The following is a 21,074-nucleotide window of genomic DNA, read 5'->3' on the forward strand; positions in this document are numbered from 1 at the left end:
TTTAAAAAAGAAAAGGTTCAAAGAAGTGGAAATGAGAATATTTGAAGAAATGGCTGAAAACTCCTCACATTTGATGAAAGAACCTGTACATCAAGAAGCTCAAAGTCTCTAAATAGGATAAACTCAAAAGATCCACTCTAAGACCCATTATAGTCAGATTGTAAAAAGCCAAACACAAGAGTCTAGAAAGGAGCATGGGAAAAGGAATAAATAACTCACAAGGGAAAAGCATAAAGATCAGGAAGGAATAGGATGACACTTCTAAAGTGCTGATGGGGGGGCTCATAACTGCCAATCAGGAATTGTACATAAAGCAAAATCATCATTCAAAAATACAGGAAAAGTTAAAAGATATCTAGATAAATAAAAACTAAGGTAGCTTTCACCAGAAGACCTGCTTAGAAGAAAGGCTAAAGTCACTCAGATTCAAATGAAAGCACAGCAGACAGTAACTTGAACGTCAAGAAAAAACAACACAGGTAAATCTACAAGCAAATTACACTGCTGTACAGCCATAATCCTAGTTACTCGGAAGGCTGAGGTAGGAGAATTCTGAGTTTGACGCTAGCCTAGTAGGCCAGTTATTGAGACCTTAACTCAAAAAAACAAAGAAAAGCAACAAAAACAACCCTCAAAAGCCTAAGGACTTAAGCACATTATAGTTCTGGTTTGTAACTCTTGTTTATATTTCACTTCTGTTAGTAGTAATCACCAGGGTAACCATTGAGGAAAAAAACCTTAAACCTGCACATGATATTTACAGTAGCTTTACTCATAAGCAAAAACCTGTAAGCAAGTCTTTCAGCAAATGCCCTTTAGTAGGTGAATGGATAAACTGGTTCATCCAAATGATGGAAAATTATTCCATGCTAAAAAGAAATGAGCTGCGAGCCATGAAAAGCAAGAAAATTTAAGTAAATAATACTAAATGAAAGTAAGCAAACCAAAATGACTACATACTGTATGAGTCCAACTATGAATTTTGGAAAAAAGCAAAACTACAGAAACAGAGGTTTCCAGGGTTTGGGAAGTTGGGGAAAGAAGCATGAATACAGAGAATACAGACGACTTTTACAGCAATAAAACAACTCTGTGATCCTCTAACGGTAGCTATATGTCATTGTTCAATATAGAATATACAATTCCAAGAGTGAAGATTAATGTAACCCATGGACTTTAGATGATAACTGTGTAAAGGCTCACCACTTACAGAAAAGTATACCAATCTGGCACAAGCGATGATGGTGAGGGAGGGGGCGTGCAAAGTTTGTGAAGAATCCTTATACTCTTTTTCTCCCCTGAACCTAAAACTACCCTAAAAAGTGAAGTTTATTAATTAAATATAAAAGGAAACAATTTTAAAAAAGAACTGGAAATAAACAAACAAAAAATAATACAGTAAGAATTTAGGAAAAAATAACATTTGTAGAAAACAGCAAGATGACAGAAACAAATTTTTTTGTATATAAAAAAATTTTTTTTTGCTCAGTTTGTGTAAAGGATCGTCTAAACTACTGGAATTGCCACCAGTGGTAGGTATGTCATTGTTATTGTGACCTCATTCTGTACCTGAATTTACCCTAAAAAAGGTGACTCATGGTAGACGCCCAGATAGTTTCAGGATGGTGGATGGCCATGCTGGAGCCCAAGTTATCAGCCTGACCTCCAGACCTTCCAGAGTATGATAGGAGGATTGACACTGAATTCAGTCACATGGCAATCATTCATTCAATCACATCTATTGAATAACAAAGTTCCAATAAAAACTCAAGACATCTGAAGCACAAGTGCATTTTCTAGTTGATAAGACAATAGCATGCTGTGATGGTAAAGTATCCTAAGTACATAAAATCTTCATGTTTAAGACATTCCTAGGTCTTGTCCTGTCTTTTCTTTTTGGCTGGTTTTAATCTGTACCCTTTAGAATGGAATTACAATAGTAAGTGTAGTGCTTTCCTAAGTGCTGAGTAGTTCTAGTGAATTGCTGAATGTGAGGAAGTAGTAGGCATTCTGAAATTCGAAATCAGGTGGTCACAGTGCTGGTGACTAGAGAACTCCAAGCCTGAAGCTTTTATCTAATGTCAGGCCAATCTTTTTGGGGAACTGTGCTGTAAATCAGTAAAATTTAACCAGTAGTTAGCATCAGAATTTATTGAATCTTACCTATATCTTAAATATATATAGATGGCAATATTCAACTAAAGGCAGATTGGTAAAATGGATTAAAACTGGATCAACTCCATGTTACTTAAAAGGATTCATACCCAAATATACATATGAACTGAAAGTGAAAGGGTAGGAAATGATAGTCAATGCAAACAATAACCAAAAGAACAGAGATGGTGTCATGGTTTATGTCTGTGTCCCCCAGGCCTCATGAGTTTGAACTGTGCATTTGTGATTAGTTCACTGTCTAGTGCTTACATTAATGGTGTCAGTTCTCCACCTACACAGGGGTGGAGCCAGGATGTGATGTAATGGCAGGAAGAAGGTGTGTCTTGCTTTTCGCTAGTTCCAGCTTGCTGTTTGCAGCCTCCATGAACTGCAGCCCAGCCATGCCCGCCTGCCTTAGAGCCAAGTGAGTGTGGACTGAAACCTCCAAAAGCTGTAAGAAATAAATCTTTTCTTTCCTAAATTTGGGCTTCAGGTATTTTGTCTCAGTGACAAGTAAAAAGTAACTAAGACAGATGGCTACACTAATGTTAAACAAGGTAAGACTTTAAATAGTTTGTTATAGGAGATAAAGGATATTATATCTTAATAAGAGCCTATTCATCAAGAAGACATAACAATAACAAACATACAGTATATCTACCAGAGCATCAAAATACATGGAACAAAAATTTACACAACTGAAGGAAGATATGGACAGTTGCAAGAGACAATGATTACTACTACTACATTAAGAGAAGAGCAGAGAAATTATGAAATGTAAACTTATGTAGCATCTATGAAAAAATTGTAATGGTTTCTCAAAAATTTAGGTATAGTTACAACTTCATAATTACATCCCAAGCATACTATATATCCTCCAAAATTTAAGAGGTGCTCAAAAACCTGCATGAAAATGTTCATAGTGACATCATTCAAAAAGCAGTCAAGCATTCAAATAGTGAAAAAGTAGAAAGAACCTGAATGTCCTGACAAAACAATAAACAAAAAACAAAATATTTGGTATGTATCCATAAAATGGATATTATTCAGTCATAAAAGCAATGAGGTAATAATACGTTATACCATGAATGAACCTTGAGAACATTATACTAAGTGAAATAAACTAGATGCAAAAAAAAAAAATCACAGATTACTTAATCTCATTTAAATAAAATTATCTAGAATAGGCAAACAGAAAAGGACAAATAGCTAATTGGTGACTATAAAAGTTTGGGAGGAAATGAGAGTAGGTGGGTAGTTAATGTATATTGGTTTCCATTTTGGGTAATGTAAGTGCCTGGAACTACAGTGCTGATACAACATTATAAATACACCAAATGGCTTCAGACTGAATACTATCAAATGGTTAAAGTAATAAATTTTATGTTATATAAATATTACCATCGTTTTTACAACACTTTATGTTCCCTCAAATATTGTCTTCTTAGTACGTTTGTGACACAATGATTCTTGTGAGTTGATACCCCACATATCACATCTTAGTCCTTTTTACTACCTTTTCCTTTTCCTTCCCATCTCTAGGATACTCTTCCATCTGCAAAATGTCCATCTCTCTGTTTCTATTTTTTATTTTACTCTTTACTTCTACTTAGTCATATACGAGAAACCATGCAATATTTAAGCTTGTGTGTTGACTAATTCTAATTAGAATTATAGATTTATGGTGTATCCATTTTGCTATGACTCAAACAGCTTCTTCTGTGTGGCTATATAGTACTCCATTGTGCATGTTACCACATTTTCTTTATCATTTTATCTGCTCATGGATAAATAGGCTGTTTCCAAGATCTAGCAACTGTGAGTTATAAACTTGGGTATATGTGTATCATGTAATATGATGTTTTTAACTCTTTTGATACAAAAGAGGTATATCTAGGTCAAATGGAATTTGTACTTTTAGTTTTTTGAAGAAATCCTGTATTCATTATCCACAGTGGTTGTAAAAAGGGTTTCATTTTCCCCAAACCTTGCCAGTGTCTCATTTTTTGAGTTCAGAATGATCCCCATTCTTTCTGTAATAAGATAGAATCTCAGCATTGTTTTGATTTGCATTTCTCTAATGGATTATTTTCCTAATTATTATATTAATCCAGAACCAGATACAGACAAAACATGAAAAAAAAATAGCTGCATATTACATACCTGTTAAAGCTGCTGGTTTGGACAGTGTACTGTATTGGTTTTGTGTGGAGATTACACTTTGCCGGGGACTTAGTGTTGGTGATGTAACAAGTGAAAGCTCCTCAATAATAATACTGCTTTTGGGATGATTCTTGGGAAGTTCATTTAATCTTTGCTCTAATGAATACTTTAGAAGATCCAACTTTTGACTTGATTCATTAAATCTTGCTTGAGCCTTCCAAGGGAAAAAATAATTGTCATTTAAATAATCACACTCTTTAAATAATACATTTAATAAACAAACTAAAATATTTAAAATTACTTCTGAAAGTGCTTTTCTGTCTGTTACTTTTCCTGAGCCAAGTAATTTCATTACATTCTTTGCACCTTCTGCTACTGCAAACTCTATCCTAAAATGATGCCTTAATTCTTCCATTCGAAGTTCAAGAGGGCTTATCACAGGTTTTGCTATTGGGGAAGAAAAAAACAAACATTATTTGAACCATTTATTTGACTTTTTAACATGCAGTGATTGAAAACTGAAAAATAACCATTTCTTATGACATTAAAAGTTTAAAAATCAATAAATACTGAAGTAAAAGAGACACAGGTTGAAATGTAACGCTTTCCATTTTAGCCATTATATAGTGAATTAACAAATCTACAAATAAGAATTTAGAACTAAAGATATTGCTATATGATCACATCAGACCAAAACACAATTGTTCTCTGTATCTGCAGGTTCAAGATAATCTGACCACCTCAGAATTAACAATGTTTGGGGGGAACAATGGCCTCCTGACAACCTTTTTCCCTGTCAGTATTCCCCCAAACAATACATTAACTACCTGCATACCACTGACATTGTATTAGACATTACAGGTAATCAATTTAAAGAGTGAAGATGGTATATATTATGTGAAAGTATCAGACCATTTTATACTTTTATATAAAGGACTTATGTATTCATGGATTCTGGTATCCATCAGAATCCTGGAACCAATCTCCCAAACATACTGAGGGATAAGTGTAGTTTCTGGCCCTACTTCTGTCAAATACCTGTAAGTATTCCTTTTGGAATTAAAAAACAAAACAAAACCAGAAAGGCAAAACAATACTTTCAAACAGGCAACAGATTTTTAAAAAACAATTAGAATTTTTTTAAAGATGAATACATGGCCAAGTGTAGTAGTGGCTCACATCTATAATCTAATTTGGGGCTGAGGCAAAAGCTTTTGTGGAAAATTTAGCAAGGCTCTCTCTCAAAGTAAAAAATTTAAAGGGCTGAAAGCAGCAGTACTTGCCTAATATGATAGAGGCCCTGGCTTTAGTCTCAAGAAAACACACACACATACCCCTGTAAAACTAAGAAATACATTCTTGTTTTCCTCCTTTCTTTTGTGGTACTGGAAAATTGAACCCAGGCTCTCTGCGTTGAGCTATATTGCCAGAACTTTTCTAATTTTTGAATTTTTAAACAAGGTCTCACTAAATCGCTAAGCTGCCCAGTGTGGGCTTGAACTTGTGATCTTCTGCCCCACCTCCTAGAATGCTGACATGCACTACCACACCAGACTAAGAAATATATTCTTTATCAGTATCTTCTTGAAATATGAGGGTCAAAATCTGAAAGTGTAATATTCAAGATAAAACAATATAGTGTCACACTCTCTTAATTTGAAGCACTCTTTCCTATGCAACACTAAGTCAACACTATGCTCATAAAAGAACATTGACAGTTTATGTCTATTCCATCACCATTATCAAAAGCCAATTCATTGGTCTGGACTGCCTGAAGAATCTGCATTCGTATGACTTCTATTTTTGTCTTGCTGTCCTGGAGCAGCTGCTGAGCAGTACCATGGAGTTTCCGATCCTATTAAAAGTAAGTTTGAAAAAAACACTTTCATATCTTTTAAATAGATCAGTTGATATATCAGCAAGTGAAAAGCAGTTAAAACATTTGTAATGTAATATAACAACAACATAATATAAAACTTACATTATGATAACTGAGAAAAACAACTCCATTAGGTAAGATAATCTGAGCAAAAAACCAAGAGAACCTTATTGCTGTTTTTAAAATTAAATAATTATATGCAGAGTCTGCCAAAAAAGTAATCAGAAAAAGAAAAGCTTATATAAATATCTTAATGCTAAATGTACTGAGATATCATGAGCTTAACACAAGTTACTTTTGGCCTCTGCAATTACAAGAGGCTCTAAAAGTGGAGGTCCTTAAATCCAGACATTTACTAGTATGGTCAGCTGCTGAAGTGTGGTACATTTTTTTGACGGTCTCTTTTTGTCTTTCGATATATATACACACCTTAGGCATGCAAAACAATGCTTAGTAATTACATATATAAAAAGTATGTATATATTTATATATATGCTTACTACAAACTAATTTTCATCTTTACCTTTCATAGTAACCTTCTTTATGTATGTGTGTATTAAAAGGCACCTAAAATCTACTCTTAGTATGAAATATTATAGTCCTCATACATATGAGATCTCCATACTTATTCATCATAACCTAACTGTAAATTTTTACCCTGTAACCTGCTTACCCCATTTCTTCTTATCCTGGGGACCACCACTCTGCACTGTTTCTATTTATTCAACTTTAGTTTTTAATAGTCTATGTATAAATACAATCATATATTATTTTTATTTCTTTGTTTTGTTTCACAGAATACCCTCCACATTCTTCCAAATTAGCACAAATGGCAGTATGCCCTTTTTGAAGACTGAATAACACTTCACTGTGTATGTTATATGTGTACTACACAATTTCTTTACTCATCTGATGACAGGTAATGAAGGTTGATTGACTCTCATTACTTTTTAAAAGCAAACCAAATCCAAAGTTACATTTGTAATTTCCTCTTGCCTTTTGCTTTATAAAAACAAAATACAATGCATTCTACTTTATTCTGATCAATAACTTTCCAACTTAAAAGCATGTAATGGGTATCTCTGTGAATAAATCTAAAACATTTAGATGACCTCTTTTCTATGATGACAGCTAAATCAGGGAATTCACATATGAAGACAAAACACAGTTAATTACAGACGGCATTTTCAAAATGTTCACTTAAAATTCTGCTTTACAAAAAGACAAACATATAAAATAGCATGTTAACAATAGTGACCATCTTTGAATATCAAAAATAAAGAGATCTCAATAAAGCTGAAGAGAAAGTTAAAATTCTGTCATCTCTTAAAATTTCAACAGAGCCAGCACTTGGGAGGCAGGGCAAATGCCTGGGCCGCATAGTAAGTTCAAGAAGACTAAACTTCATGAGACTTCTTCTTAAAAAAACCAAAAGATTTCAACAAAGGTAGTAAATTAAATGAAATAATGTTTCCACTACACCTTTATTTAGTTCCATTAACACTGAATGCAAATGATGGAGGAACTATAGTAGCCTAAATAATGGCTTACTCATAGATGATCATCTTCTAATCCCGGAACTTTGTTAATGCTACCTTACATGCAAAAGGGATTTAACTCAGCAAATTGAAATGAGACTACCAATTATTTGACCCTGGATTACAGATGTAGGACCAATGTAATCAAAGGGTCTTCAAAGGTTCAAGAAGGAAGCAGAAGAGGTTAGAGTGATGTGATGAGAGAACTCAACCTACTGTTGGCTAGCTTGGAAGACAGAGAATCATGATCCAGAAAAGGCAAGGAAACATTATTGTCAGAATCCTTCAAAAGGGCACACAGCCCTGTCAATACCTTGATTTTAGTTCTGTGAGATTTATTTCAGACAAAATAACTGCAAAAACTGTAACAAATTTTGCAGTATGTGATGTTCACATTCTTTGGAACTGGTATATGCACTGAACACATTTAACTTCTGTCTTCATCCTTTCCCTTCTTCCATCTGTCTCTTGATTTCCTTCTCATGTGAGTAATTTATTTTGGTCTTTATTTATACTTTGGGTTTTTCAAGACAGCACATGGTATTTAAGCCTGTGTGTCTGATTCATTTTATTTAACATTATAGTCTCAAGGTGCATCCATTTCCCTACAACTGACTCAAGTTTATCTTCCTTTATTATGTTGCTTTAAACCACTAAATTTGTGATAATTTGTTACAGCAACCTTAGAAAACAAATAGAAAGTTTACCAAGTATTGAGAACGTTATCTCTGTCTTTGAAAATTGCATTAGTGGGTATCTACAAATAAAGAAATTAATACATAAAACAGAGTCAAAATTAAGAAGTACTTATGCATTAGGAGGGTCAAACTTTACAAATTATTTAGGCATCTTTACTTTTACCAATAAAACAATTTTTTGAAATCGAAATTTATTGAACACTTATTAACTGCCAAATTATACTATACATATAACACCTTAATTTGGAAATAAAATAGCATGTAATCAATCTCTACTTTGTAGGCAATTCAAGACCAACCTGAGATAAGAATTATTTGGGCAGCACATTTTTAATAAATCAAGCACTCAGATATACTATATGATACTGTATAGAAGGCAACAGAGATATGAATGATGGAGTGGTAATTTTGTCTATATATAACTGCAAGAAAAGTGAGCTATAACGTAGTCTGCTAAAACCAAACTCCATGAAAGAAAAAAAGTCGATTTGCAAACTTACAGTTTTTCTTCCATTTTTTTCTTAATCGCTAAAGTCAGTTGCTTTAAGAAGATTACTGTCAGATTTTATTCTTTAATTGAATTTTTGGAGTATCAATTTATGCTATGAAGTAGACATAAACACACACATACACATTTTCCTTAATAAGGACACTAGCTTGCTCAGTGTTTCCATATGACAACTACACATACTAAAATAATAAGTATTTCTTTCCCGGCAAGAGGAAAAGCACATAAAAAGAATTAAGATATATATATATATATATATATATATATATATATCAACTCCCCATAATGAAGGTAATCATAATGTACTGTAAACATGAATGACCAAAAATCAAAAATAAATATTCTCCTTCCAAACTTAAAATTACTTACTGTAATTCTTCTATCTATCTACTATAAGGAACATCAGATAAACCAAAGATTTAAAATAACTATCTAAGAGAAAAACTTAGTATCCCAAAACTCAATTTAATGAAATAAATATATTTTACAATTAGATTGGTATGATTCCAAATTGCTTTGTATGTAAAACTGGCTATTTTCAGAAAGTCTTAGGTTTCCTAGGGGCTGGGGATTTAGCTCAGTGGCATAAGCACCTGCCGCTTGCAAGCAGGCAGTTGTGAGTTTGATCCCTGGTACCGATAAAAAAAAAAAAAAAAAGGAAGAAAGTCTTGGTTTCTTGCAGAAATTATGTAAAAGGGGATACCACTTTGTAAAATACAGAGCTCTTATAAGCATCAGATAATACTAGAATTATATTGCTTGGCATTTAACTGACCTTAAAACATTATCCTTTAGGCCCATAAAATAATAATAATCTTATTTCAGTAAAGTTCTAACGTAAAAATATAAATATTAAAAAAACCATACAGTTGTAATACTAGGTTTTTAAATTAAGTTATAACTTTTATTTTATTGCTATATGAAATAACAGTAGGTTTCACATCAGTTTTTTGGAAATACTACTTTTATTAACTATTTCAATTCAGAATGTAAAGTATAGCACTGGTATTTTACTTAAAAAGTGATTTTCTCCCTGTAGATTTCTGGAGGATGCACACAAATATCAAAGCATGATGAAAACTCTTAAAGCTGACTTGAGATTTTACCTATCAGAGACAATGTACAGTTACTATATCAGTTTTATGCTTTCTTGCATGCAATGAATTTTTTTATTGAGCACCTAATATGTAGAAGGAGATAAGGTGGACTCAAAATATATAAAATTATTTACATATTTAAGAATTACTGATTTTTATAAATACTCAGGGAAAATGTTTATGCATTTTTGCTGAACCACATGAAAATGTTAATATTTAACTGATTTTGAACTACGAAACAGCAATTTCATATGGTCCAATCACCATATCACTCCAAAGTGCCTGATGATTATATCTGGAATGTGTAACAGCAGCAAAAACTATAGATTTTATGATTTTTAAGTCCATGGTGGATAATAGGACAACACTTGCATATAACTTTCAAATAAGTGAGCCAATCATTGTCTTCATTTTTCCACCCCATATTTATGGCTTACTTTCCATATGTTAAACATTGTCAATTCCAGTAAAAATGCAAATAGTAGTCAGGATGCTGCTCTTTTGAAGGTTATAGTCTTATAAAACAGACATAGCTAATTACATATGCATCAGAAAGTTAAAAGCAGATGAAGGAAATTTCAAATGAAAGTGAGCCTAGTTTTCCACTGGTGGAATTCAGAGTTTTTCTTAGTTATTAGTGTAGATAAGCCTGAAATATGCCCAGAATGAAAGAATTCTTGTGTTTTTAACACACACATACACACATACCCCGAATCAACCCAAACCAAACAACATGACAATGACCAAAAAAAAAAAACCTCATAAAGAGCAAGTATCTTGACTGTGGTGATGGTATATGTATGTGTGTGTGTGTCCCCAATATTTATGTCCATGAATTAGATCATAATAAAACTAGTGACTAAAGTGTTGGAGGTTGAACCCTGATAGATAGGCATATTTGAATGAGTAAAAAGTATGAGCTATTTTGGGAGCAAAAATGCTATAAGAAAGGGTACAAAATACTAGAAAGAACCCTAGATTTCAATAAATAGCTGGATTTGTTATCTCAATATATGAACAGGAGACATCCCTTCAACATGCTTGTCAAATTCTCAGAGATCACTGTAAAAAATCAATGGTGCTAAGAGGTACAAACACTCAGTGAAGAAATGCCAAGACATACTATTCCCTAGAAAGCAGACAGAGTAAAACAGTTGCATCACATCGCTCAGACTGTGAATAATCAAAACATCTTAATATATAAGGGAGAAAATGAAAATAATTATATACAAATATGAAACAAAGAACATTGCGTAAATTTCATGTTAACAGAAGATAAGTGGTAATAAATGGTACAGCAGTACTATTTGTACTAAAATATATTATTGTACTAAATATTGTTCTGATTACTGAAGCTACAGTGATAACCAAGACAATGTCACTCACTGGCAGCAGGTAAGGTGGTACACACCTGCATCCTAGCAGTCTTGGAGACTCAGGCAAGTAAAATCAATGGCCCACATGAGCTCTGCATTCTAACACTGAAAACAGATGATAAAGAAGTTGCTCATGGGATGTAGTAAGGGGCAAGAAGACAAGGATTACTTCAAATAGTGGTGAAGAGTTAATTGAGGGGGTAGCTACAGAACAAAGACATTAATGAAGTGAGAATAAGCCATGAAAATATTTAGAAGAAATATTTAGAAAACAATACAGCAAGCATAGGGGTCTGAGGTTAGACTACTTGCTATAAAGAATAACAAAACAGCCAGTGTAGCTAGTGTAATGGTAGACAAAAGTATTTTTAGAAGATGAAATTAAAAAACAGCCAACGGTAAACCATGTGTGGTTCTTTAGAGTCAGATTAAACACTGTATTTTATTCTAAGTATGATACAAATCCATTCAAGAATTGTATTACCTTTCAGCTGCTGGGACAAAATATCTGACATACGTAACTTAGAGGAGAAAATGTTTATTTTAATTCATGGTCACATGGTTCCAAGGCAGAAACATGGCAGAGGGCCATGCAAATGAAAGATACCCCCTGGAGGTAGCCAAAAGCAGAGAGAAAGCAAGAACCCAAAAGGAGGAAGTTGGGCAACATCCCCAGGGTCAGTCATGTCTTACCCAGATACATGGGGGAGTGCTATCTTACTTTCCTAAGCATCTTTCAAGCTGATCAAGTTGAAAGTCAAGATTAACCATCAAAGAATTTCTAACAGAGACTGACAATAATATGGCAGATTTAAAAAAAACATTTTTTTTTTTTTTTTTTTAAGACAGGGCCTCATGATATAGCCCAGGCTGGCCTTGAACTCACAGTGATCCTCCTGCCTCAGCCTCTTGAGTGCTGGGGTTGTAGATATGAGCAATCATGCTTGGTGTATGCAAATTTTAAAAGGATAACTCTGGCTACATTTTGTAGAGGTCTGATAATTTTATCATATAGGCTGTAACAACAGGAGTTCTGAAGAAAACTACTGCCAAACTGAATTTTATCACTGTTGACTAAATTTTTTCCTGTGAGCTCCCTATCATTACAAAGGACATAATCCATCAAACTACTCATGTAACCAAGCTAAGAATCATATTTTACTTCTTTCTTCCTAAATATCAAGATGCCAACAGCTTCACTGTCTTTGTTTTCACTGCTGCTACACGACAGATGAAGCTGTTTAGCCTGGATTGTTAAAAGAGCTTGCTGGGCTGGGGATTTAGCTCAGCGGCAATAAGCGCCTGCCTTGGAAGCAGGCAGTCGTGAGTTCGATCCCTGGTACCGATAAAAAGGAAAAAGACAAAAAAAAAAAAAAAAAAAGAGCTTGCTTAAACTTGCTGTCTGTAGACTAAAGATGGATGGATGTGAAATACACATATTTTCCTTGCTAAAAATCTTTCAGCAGCTCCACATATCGTATAAGATAGAATCTTAACAACTTAATTTTGTATTGGATAATATGGTTTGTCATTTAGTTGTACTGTATCTTGAGCTATGCCTTACGCACTTAGAGACATACTAATGGAGAAAGGAGGAAAAGTCCTGTTGTAGTAATCTACAGAAAATTTCCCAAACAAATTATCCTTTTCTGGATAGTCAAATTTGTTGTTCTATGAAGGCAGGGCCTTTCATTAAAAATGAGTGCTAGAGCTGAGTTAATAAGTGGGTTTTTGTTTTGTTTTGTTTCCTGAAACAGGGTCTTACTATCCTGTTGATGCTGGCCTCAAACTCAAATTTGTGGTAATCCTGCTTTGGCCTTTTGACTGCTGGAATTTCATGCATGCACCAATACACCAGACTTAGTATTGATAATGGTTAATATTAGAAGTGTCTGTCAAAATGAAAACATGAATCTATGCATCAATAAGCACTAATAAAAATTTTGAAAAATATTATGTGCATTCTATCTATTCTTAGATATATTAGGCAAAAACTACACTAAGAACTTATGAGATAGCCGTAACAAACACTTCCTTTTCTTAGAACAGGTCATGCTATTCCACAGTTTCTTACTGCACATATACTGGCTTTACCCATATTATCAACCCTAGAACGTAATTCCTTCTTAAATGGCAAATCATCTTTCAGTTCTCACATTAAGACTTAAATGATTTCTTCTGGCAGTAATGTGATCTTTATTCAGGGTGTTTCCAAAGTAACTTAAACAATTATATACAGGCAGTATTTCCTTTATCAGACAGTGGGTCTCCCAATGCAAGATACTATCTGTTGAGTAGCAATTATGAATAAGACACAATCACATTTATATCCCAGAGCCTAGCATGTCTATTAAACTGTTAAACCCTTAATGAGTATTCCGACAATTTCAATTAAATCTTCCCTATCTCATAAAGATGTATTCTCCATTCTTTTGAGAAGTTTAAAGATGGGAAATGAAAACTGAAGACAGAAACAACTGGCAGGTCTACCTGAGAGCCAATAGTAACCTATCATAGGCTTCGGACTTCCACTTGAGTCCTTTGCAAATTAATCAATCTCCTTCTTAAAAATAAAAAAAAAAAAAAAGTTACAGGAAAATTATGTACTTATTTTAGCAGGATGTAACAGCCCTGTTTATTTTGAACCTGTGTTTACTGTAACATCATTTATCCCCTTTTTTTGTACTTCTAGTGTATCTGTAACTCTGTTTAATCTAGAGCAGTGGTTATTAATCTTGTGGGAATTAGAGATCACTCTAAGAGTACAATAATACTTATGGCCCTCTCCTCCATCCAGTTGTTATACACACTAGCTCTTCACATAACTTCAAAGAGTTCTTAAATTCCTCAAAGTAATCTGTCAATATTAAATTTTTAAAAACCTTATTACAGATGGCAGTAAATAGCTTAAATTTTAAAATAGTGTCAAGTATTACAATCTCAATTCCAATAACAGTTTTGTTAAAAAGTCCAAAAATATGTGCTTGCTTCAGCAGTATACATACTAAAAAGTCCAAAAATATTTTATAAAACTAAAAAATTTCCAAAACTAAAGGTCATTACTAAAAAAAAAAAAAAATACACAGAAAATAACTGCCATTCAACAAAGGTTAGTGAAATAATGTCCTAAAAGAAACAACAATATACTTTTCTGGAAGCAACAAAAGCCAGGTGTGGTAACTATGCCTATAATTCTAGCATTCAACTGAGGCATGAGGATTGCAAGTTTGAGACTAGCCTGGGCTAAAATAGTGAGTTCAAGATCTTCATGGGCTATTTTAGGAATCTGTCTTAGAATATAAATTAAAAAACAGTAGCAATTCCTCTAAAACTCTTTTGAAATATGACATAAAATCTAGCTTTCTTTTTTATCGGTACTGGGATCGAACTCACGACTGCCTGCTTGCAAGGCAGGTGCTTATGCCGCTGAGCTAAATCCCCAGTCCCCACATCTAGCTTTCTTAATCTTAAAAATTTTAGTTAGAAAACATACATATTTCTCTTTTTCAGTATCTTCCAAAGTTTTAATATGGTGGGATGCTGTGATGTATGACTTTATGAACTTTCCCTGATTTCAAATTTTTTCTACCATGCAACAAAAATATAGTACAACTTTTATTTTCAAATTACTTAAGACATACCCACGAAGATATGAAGAAGCACTGATTTAGAAAGGTAAAAATCTTTAAAAGAATTGAGGCAGGGCATGGTGCTGCATGCCTGTAATCCCAGCATTCAAGAGGCTAAGGCAGGTGGATCACTGTAAGTTCAAGGCCAGCTTAGGCTAAAAAGTGAGCTCAAGGTCAGCTTAAAATGCATAGTGTAATCCTCTCTCAAAAGGACAAAGAACTGAAAGTGGGAGGCTAGGTTTTCATAACAGATACATTTATCTCAGAACTTTTAAGAATTGCTAAAGCTATATAACTTTATGTTGAAAGAACTTTTAGGATAATCTGGTTCAGTAGTTTCCAACATTTTTTCTTTCACATTAAATGAAGATTTTCATTAGTAAAAAGTGCTTCCCATAACACTGATTTTTATAAGGGATTTATAACCCTATACTAGAACTCCAGGAATGTATAGTTCTAAGTCAGGTAATCACTGATACTAGAATGTTCTTTTTATTTTCCTTTTGCTAAAAATCTATGTATTCATGAACGGCACATCACAGCCTAAAGTTTTAAAATAATCTTTCTGTCTTAAAATAACTTTAGATTCACAGAAAAGGTCCAAATATAGAGAACTATATACTGTTTAATCATATAATCAAATTTTTGATTGGGTTTTGGTAGGAATAAGCAATTTTTGAAATACTGATTAAAAAAAATTTTTTTTGGCCTATACTTTCTAACTATGAGGCTAACATGGTTTCAGAAATATTTACTGTTTTAAACACTGAAATTACTAAACAAAATGTGTCATACAGGCTTACAAATTATAATTTTAGCAAGTAGATGAATTCACAAAAATGGATCCTGCAAACTGAGACTTGACTTTTATTTACTGTACTTACCTTTGAAGAACCATTTGAATACATCTGTATCATGTTTTCTGCACCTTGTTTTACTTTAAGTTCTATATCTAATTGTTTTTGTAAGGCCATCAATCTATTATTGCTAGTAGAACAACGAGGGTCACTATTTGGAGTATCTGGAGTCCTTGGACAATCTGTGAATAAAATGTTAAAGTTACTTATTAGGATCAACTGCAGCTTAGAATGAGACTTTAATATTTTTAAAGCCTAATGAGAAGGGTTTGAAATGAGCCTGAAGTCACCTAAATGGATCTCCTTTTGCTTACAGATAATAAAAAAACTCAATGAATCCAAGCAAAGGCAATATCTGAGTTGTTGGACCACCTGCTAGGATAATATCCAATTCTTATGGAAGAGTCTGAAATCGAATGAGGTTATTGTCCGAGATTTTCCTAACATTATGATTTCTAAATTAAATTAAATTAAAGCAATTTGACTAGTTTATTCAGCAATTAAATTCCCTATTTATCACCTGATTGGCTAGGAAAGAATGTATATTCAAACATTATACAAATTCCATAAAGGTAATTTTTTGTAAACAGAATAGTTCTTGAAATACAGTGCTTGCATCAAATAGTCATAATTTAAGCATAAGCATACAAACCTTCACATTTTGTTTTCCACTACACAGATTATTCAATAACAATGGAAAATGTTTCAAAGACTAAGTGACGGATAAAAACTATTGGTAGGAAGGTAAAGGAAGACCAAACACTGCAGCCTGCCAAATATAAAGAACATCATGCTACGTATACATAAAAACCAAAAAATCCAAAATGAACCACTGAATTATTCTGAGTAATCCACTTCTAATAACTGTACTATGTAACTAAATAATGAAGTTTATTATTTTGTTTTTATCTATACTAGCTCTCCATCTTGTAAAAATGCTAGAAGATCAGGATACTATACCTGTTTTACGTGATAAGAAATTAGGTAATCACTAAATAGCTGCTTAACAATGTGCTAGGGATTTTCTTTTCTCTTATGCAAGGTAAGACGTAGTAACTAATCTATTTAAATAAATATATTTCATATTTGTATTCTTTGAAAAAATTCACTAGTTGGACACCAGGAAAACATTATTTCTTAACATACAAGGAGCGACCAAAAATGTTGTGAATATTGAAATTTAAAAATTCTCAATATATTTTATATACACATATATATTATAGTAAAACACAGCACCATGAATCACCTTCTAAATACTCCCCCTCACTTTGAGCACACTTCTCCCATCCTTGCTTCTTTCTAAAGCAGCTTTGGAAGTTCTTCTTTGTGTCTTTTCAAGCAATGATAAAAAACAGTGAATGCTGCTGCCACGTGCCATCCAATGGAAAGGCTGGCTTGTGAAACATGGTGCGCTTTCATCCATCTCATTCATTGGATCTGGCACCAAGTAACTTCTGGCTCTCCCTCAAAGGCAAAAGTTTACAGACATACAAGTTACTTAACAGCTCTATGCCTCACTGTCTTCATCTGTTAAAGAACTGGTAAATATCATGTACTCTGTAAGAGTATTGTGAAAATTAAATAAGTTATGTGCAGAGCTTAGGCAAAGGTGTGATGTATGGTAAATATTCAATAAATACTGACTGTACTTGAGTAGGAAGTGTGAGCTTATTTCTGTTGAGTCCATTATGATAAACAGTACAGATGTGGGAACACTTTTGATTTGTTTTTACTATGTTACTGTTTAAGAGTTGTAACTACACAGAAACTGGCACATAGTTTATAAAAGAACTGGATTGCATGCAGGGTAGAATGCATCAGTTGAGAAGAGTATAAAAATGTATTGTTTGTGAAATAAGTTGTTTGGCCTAAAATGAGGGGAGTAATGATTCCTGCTCAAAATTTAAACATTTTTTTTGAAATGAAATGAAAATTGTCCTATTTCCCTATAGGACAGAGAATCAAATTCAGTAAGTGAAAGTTAATATTGGCAAGAAATGTATCACAAGAAAAAGCAAAATTCCTTACAGTTTGGGTTATCTAACAATTAAACGATTTGCCTTAAAATATAATAGACTTCTTTGGTAGATATACTATATAATGAATTCTTATACACTACAGCAGGTTGTACCAGGACACTGAAATATCCACTGACCTAAGTCTATGGGGGTTGTAAAAAAACATAATACTATCACTGTTCTTATGGAAAAGTATGTTCTGAGTTTTGATAAGGTTTATGAGAACAGAGGAATAACAATAATCAAGAGGCTGGGCTCTGAGTTCAGAATAACTTGGTTAAGTGGCTATGATGGTTTTGATTTCATATTTCATGTTTCTATGTTGTAGTTACTACTCTTTTTTTGAGACAGGTCTGCCTATGTAGTTCAGGTTGGCACTGCGTTCACCATGTAGCCCATACTGGCCTTGAACTCATGGCAATCTCTTGCCTCAGCCTCCTAAGTGCCATGATTATAGGGGTGCATAACCTCGCCTGCCTTATGCTGCAGTTTTACAGTCACAAAGAAAAAGCCTGTAGAGTGCTTAGATCATTGCTTAAAACATACTAAGAGCTTAAAAAACTTACTAGACAAAGTTTAGCAAAACAGCTAGAATGTCCAGTCATTTAATCTTCACAAAAACTCAGGAACTCTTAATGTACCCTTTTAACAAATGCCCCCCCTACAAATCCACCAGCAACTCTTAGAAATAATGTGCAAAAGTCACAAAATATATGTCAAAGTAGACCTTAGATATGTCTCATTTTAGTCTTTTTTATTTTCATTTAGAAATTAGAGAAATACTTTGCTGTCATCCATGGATTTTACCTGTTTCCTTAAACCTGCATTTTAAATTTTTACTTGCTATTTTCTTCTCTCCAGTTTCCTTCCTTGTAGGCTGTAAGTTATAGGAAACATAGCTACCAACATATGTGCTAAACTCTTGTCTTAATAGTGAAATACATTTCAAAATAGGATTAACTAGAACTCCTTATTAATGTTCTCTCCAGTCAACAAAAAGAAATTAAAAACAAACTTAGTCAATGAAATCCTTTTCATTCTAAGTGAAAAGTATAAAAAGAACAAGCCCTCCCTGCAAGTTGGCACCATGCATGGGCCGCTAAGTGGAGAACCAGATGCCAGCCCTTTCCTATGAGTTGGTGCCATTTGTGGACTGCAGGGAAGGAGAACTTAGAAGCCAACAAGCCAAGCCCTCTTTGCAGGTTGGCACCTGCAGGGAGAACCAGACAACAGCCCTTTCCCACAAGTCAGTGCCATTCAGACTACAGGGGAGAAAAAAAAGCCAAGCCTTCTCTGAGGGTCAGTGCCATGTACCAGCCACTGTGGGGAGAACCAGAAGCCTGCCCTATCCCATGAGTCAGCAATATTTGCAGACAGCAGGGGAGGAGAAGTCAACAAGAAGTCAAGCCCTCCCTGAGAGCTGGTGCCACATGCGGGCCACTATTGGGGGCAGAGTGTGACGCAAGCCCCTTCAAGCCCCTTCTGGTGCGCAGGCTGGGAGATGAAAAGAACCAGGGTGTTCTCCCACCCACTTGATGGTCTGCAACAGGTCATCAAGTGGGTGGGAGACAAGCTGTGATTGCTAATAGCTGTTGAGGAAAAATACAACTTAACGCTTGTAGTGTTTAGTGTTTTATTGACTTTGCAGGCCTAAACCCGGTGGTCTGTTCATCTATTCAAAGGTAATAAGCAATGTAGCATCTAGGGGGATCTCCTTCTGAAGGTGGTGGCCTTTCTTAATTCCCTAATACCTTGTTTTTAAGTCCTGTATCATTTTCATTGTTTTGTTTGGCTGGGGTTTTATTCTGTTTTGTCTGGTTTCATTTTATTGTGTCTGATGCTATGGGCAGCTGTTTCAAAGATAACAAGGTATATTATGGTAGCGGTTTTGGTCTTATCATTATCTTGTTTTGAAGTCCTTTATTGCATTCATTGTTTTATTTTCTTGGTTCTATTCTGTTCTGTTTGATTTTTACTGTCTGAAGGTTTGGGCAGCTATATTTTGGTTTTCATTTGGTACTTTTAAATTAGTATTTTAAAAATAAATTGCTAAAAAATTGTGCTATGTGTTACAGTTATATGAACTATTTATTCTCTCTCAAGTCCAGTTTTTTAAATCAGATATGCCTGTGTTTTATAGCCACTTGGAACCTGCTAAAATTAAAATGAATACTTATTACTCATGGGTGTTTAATTACTTACTTTGTCTACTCAGGATGACACTTGTCAGATGTCAACAACTTAAGTGATTTTGCTTAATACAATCTCTGGTTTAGCTTTCTTAATGCATTAAAGACAATGATGATAGGTAAGACTGGTTGTGACAAGTTTTGTTTAAGGTACAAGCAACTAAGGTATTAAAAAATTTAAAGCTACCTGCATCTGTTGTATTTTACTTTTTGAAAACTATAAATAGCATGTCCTAGTAGAGACTTCTTCATTCTGTATATAACTCTGAGCCTGGTGAATGCATAGTACTTTTACTCTTCAATATTTTTCTTCTTTGTCCCCTCTGGTGATGACAATGTGTACTATTAACCAATATACACCTCTTATACTGGTTTAAAAACATATTAGCAATACCAAATACTGGAGAAGAGGTGAAACAAATGTAACTCTCATGCATTGCTGGTGGAACTGAAAACTAATACAGCCACTCGGGAAGACATTTTCTGTTTCCTGCAATGATAAACACATTCTACCACGTGACTTACCAATCCTGCTTCTTACAACTTTTGTTGATGTAAGAACTGGCTCATTTATAAAAGCTTTATTAATGAATTGTCCCAAACTGGAAGCAACCCTAATGTGCATAATACAATGAATTCTCCCCAGGGAATTAAAAAAAACAAAACAACTACTGATACAACATAACTTCTGGATTAATCTAAAAGGCAATATACTAAGTGAAACAAGTTTCACAAGGTTACATATTTATGATTCTATTTATATGACATCCCTAAAAAGAAAGCTATACCAACAAGAACAGATCAGTGGTTATTAGCCAGTATGGAGCTGTAGAAAGTATAATTACAAAAGGATAATTTAAGAAACAATTTCTGATCACGATTCCCCATTACACTGCTTTGAAGCCTTATAATGATTTCATTCATTTTAAATACTAATTTAAAAGTACCAAATGAAAACCAAAATATAG

The 21,074-nt window shown here is 33.8% G+C and overlaps 1 protein-coding gene and 1 long non-coding RNA gene across 9 annotated transcripts in view; one reads left to right on the top strand and one right to left on the bottom strand.

Annotated features, from left to right (window-relative positions):
- The window catches only part of Pkn2 (protein kinase N2), a 118,496-nt gene that overhangs the window by 44,684 nt on the left and 52,738 nt on the right, over positions 1-21,074 (bottom strand). For all 8 annotated transcript variants that reach the window (XM_063257086.1, XM_063257115.1, XM_063257091.1 and 5 more), the window contains 4 exons: positions 15,927-16,081; positions 6,055-6,172; positions 4,619-4,764; positions 4,318-4,531 (listed from right to left, as the gene is read on the bottom strand). In XM_063257086.1, the coding sequence (XP_063113156.1) occupies positions 4,318-4,531; positions 4,619-4,764; positions 6,055-6,172; positions 15,927-16,081 (633 nt within the window). The remainder of the gene's footprint in view (positions 1-4,317; positions 4,532-4,618; positions 4,765-6,054; positions 6,173-15,926; positions 16,082-21,074) is intronic.
- LOC134477855 (uncharacterized) lies at positions 6,832-13,366 on the top strand. The gene is made up of 2 exons (XR_010050095.1): positions 6,832-7,115; positions 13,171-13,366. It is a non-coding gene; the product is annotated as an uncharacterized LOC134477855 (long non-coding RNA).

Source organism: Cavia porcellus, unplaced genomic scaffold (genome assembly GCF_034190915.1).
Source record: "Cavia porcellus strain 051 isolate PalLab524CR breed Dunkin Hartley unplaced genomic scaffold, mCavPor4.1 scaffold_1, whole genome shotgun sequence".
Taxonomy (NCBI): Eukaryota; Metazoa; Chordata; class Mammalia; order Rodentia; family Caviidae; genus Cavia; species Cavia porcellus.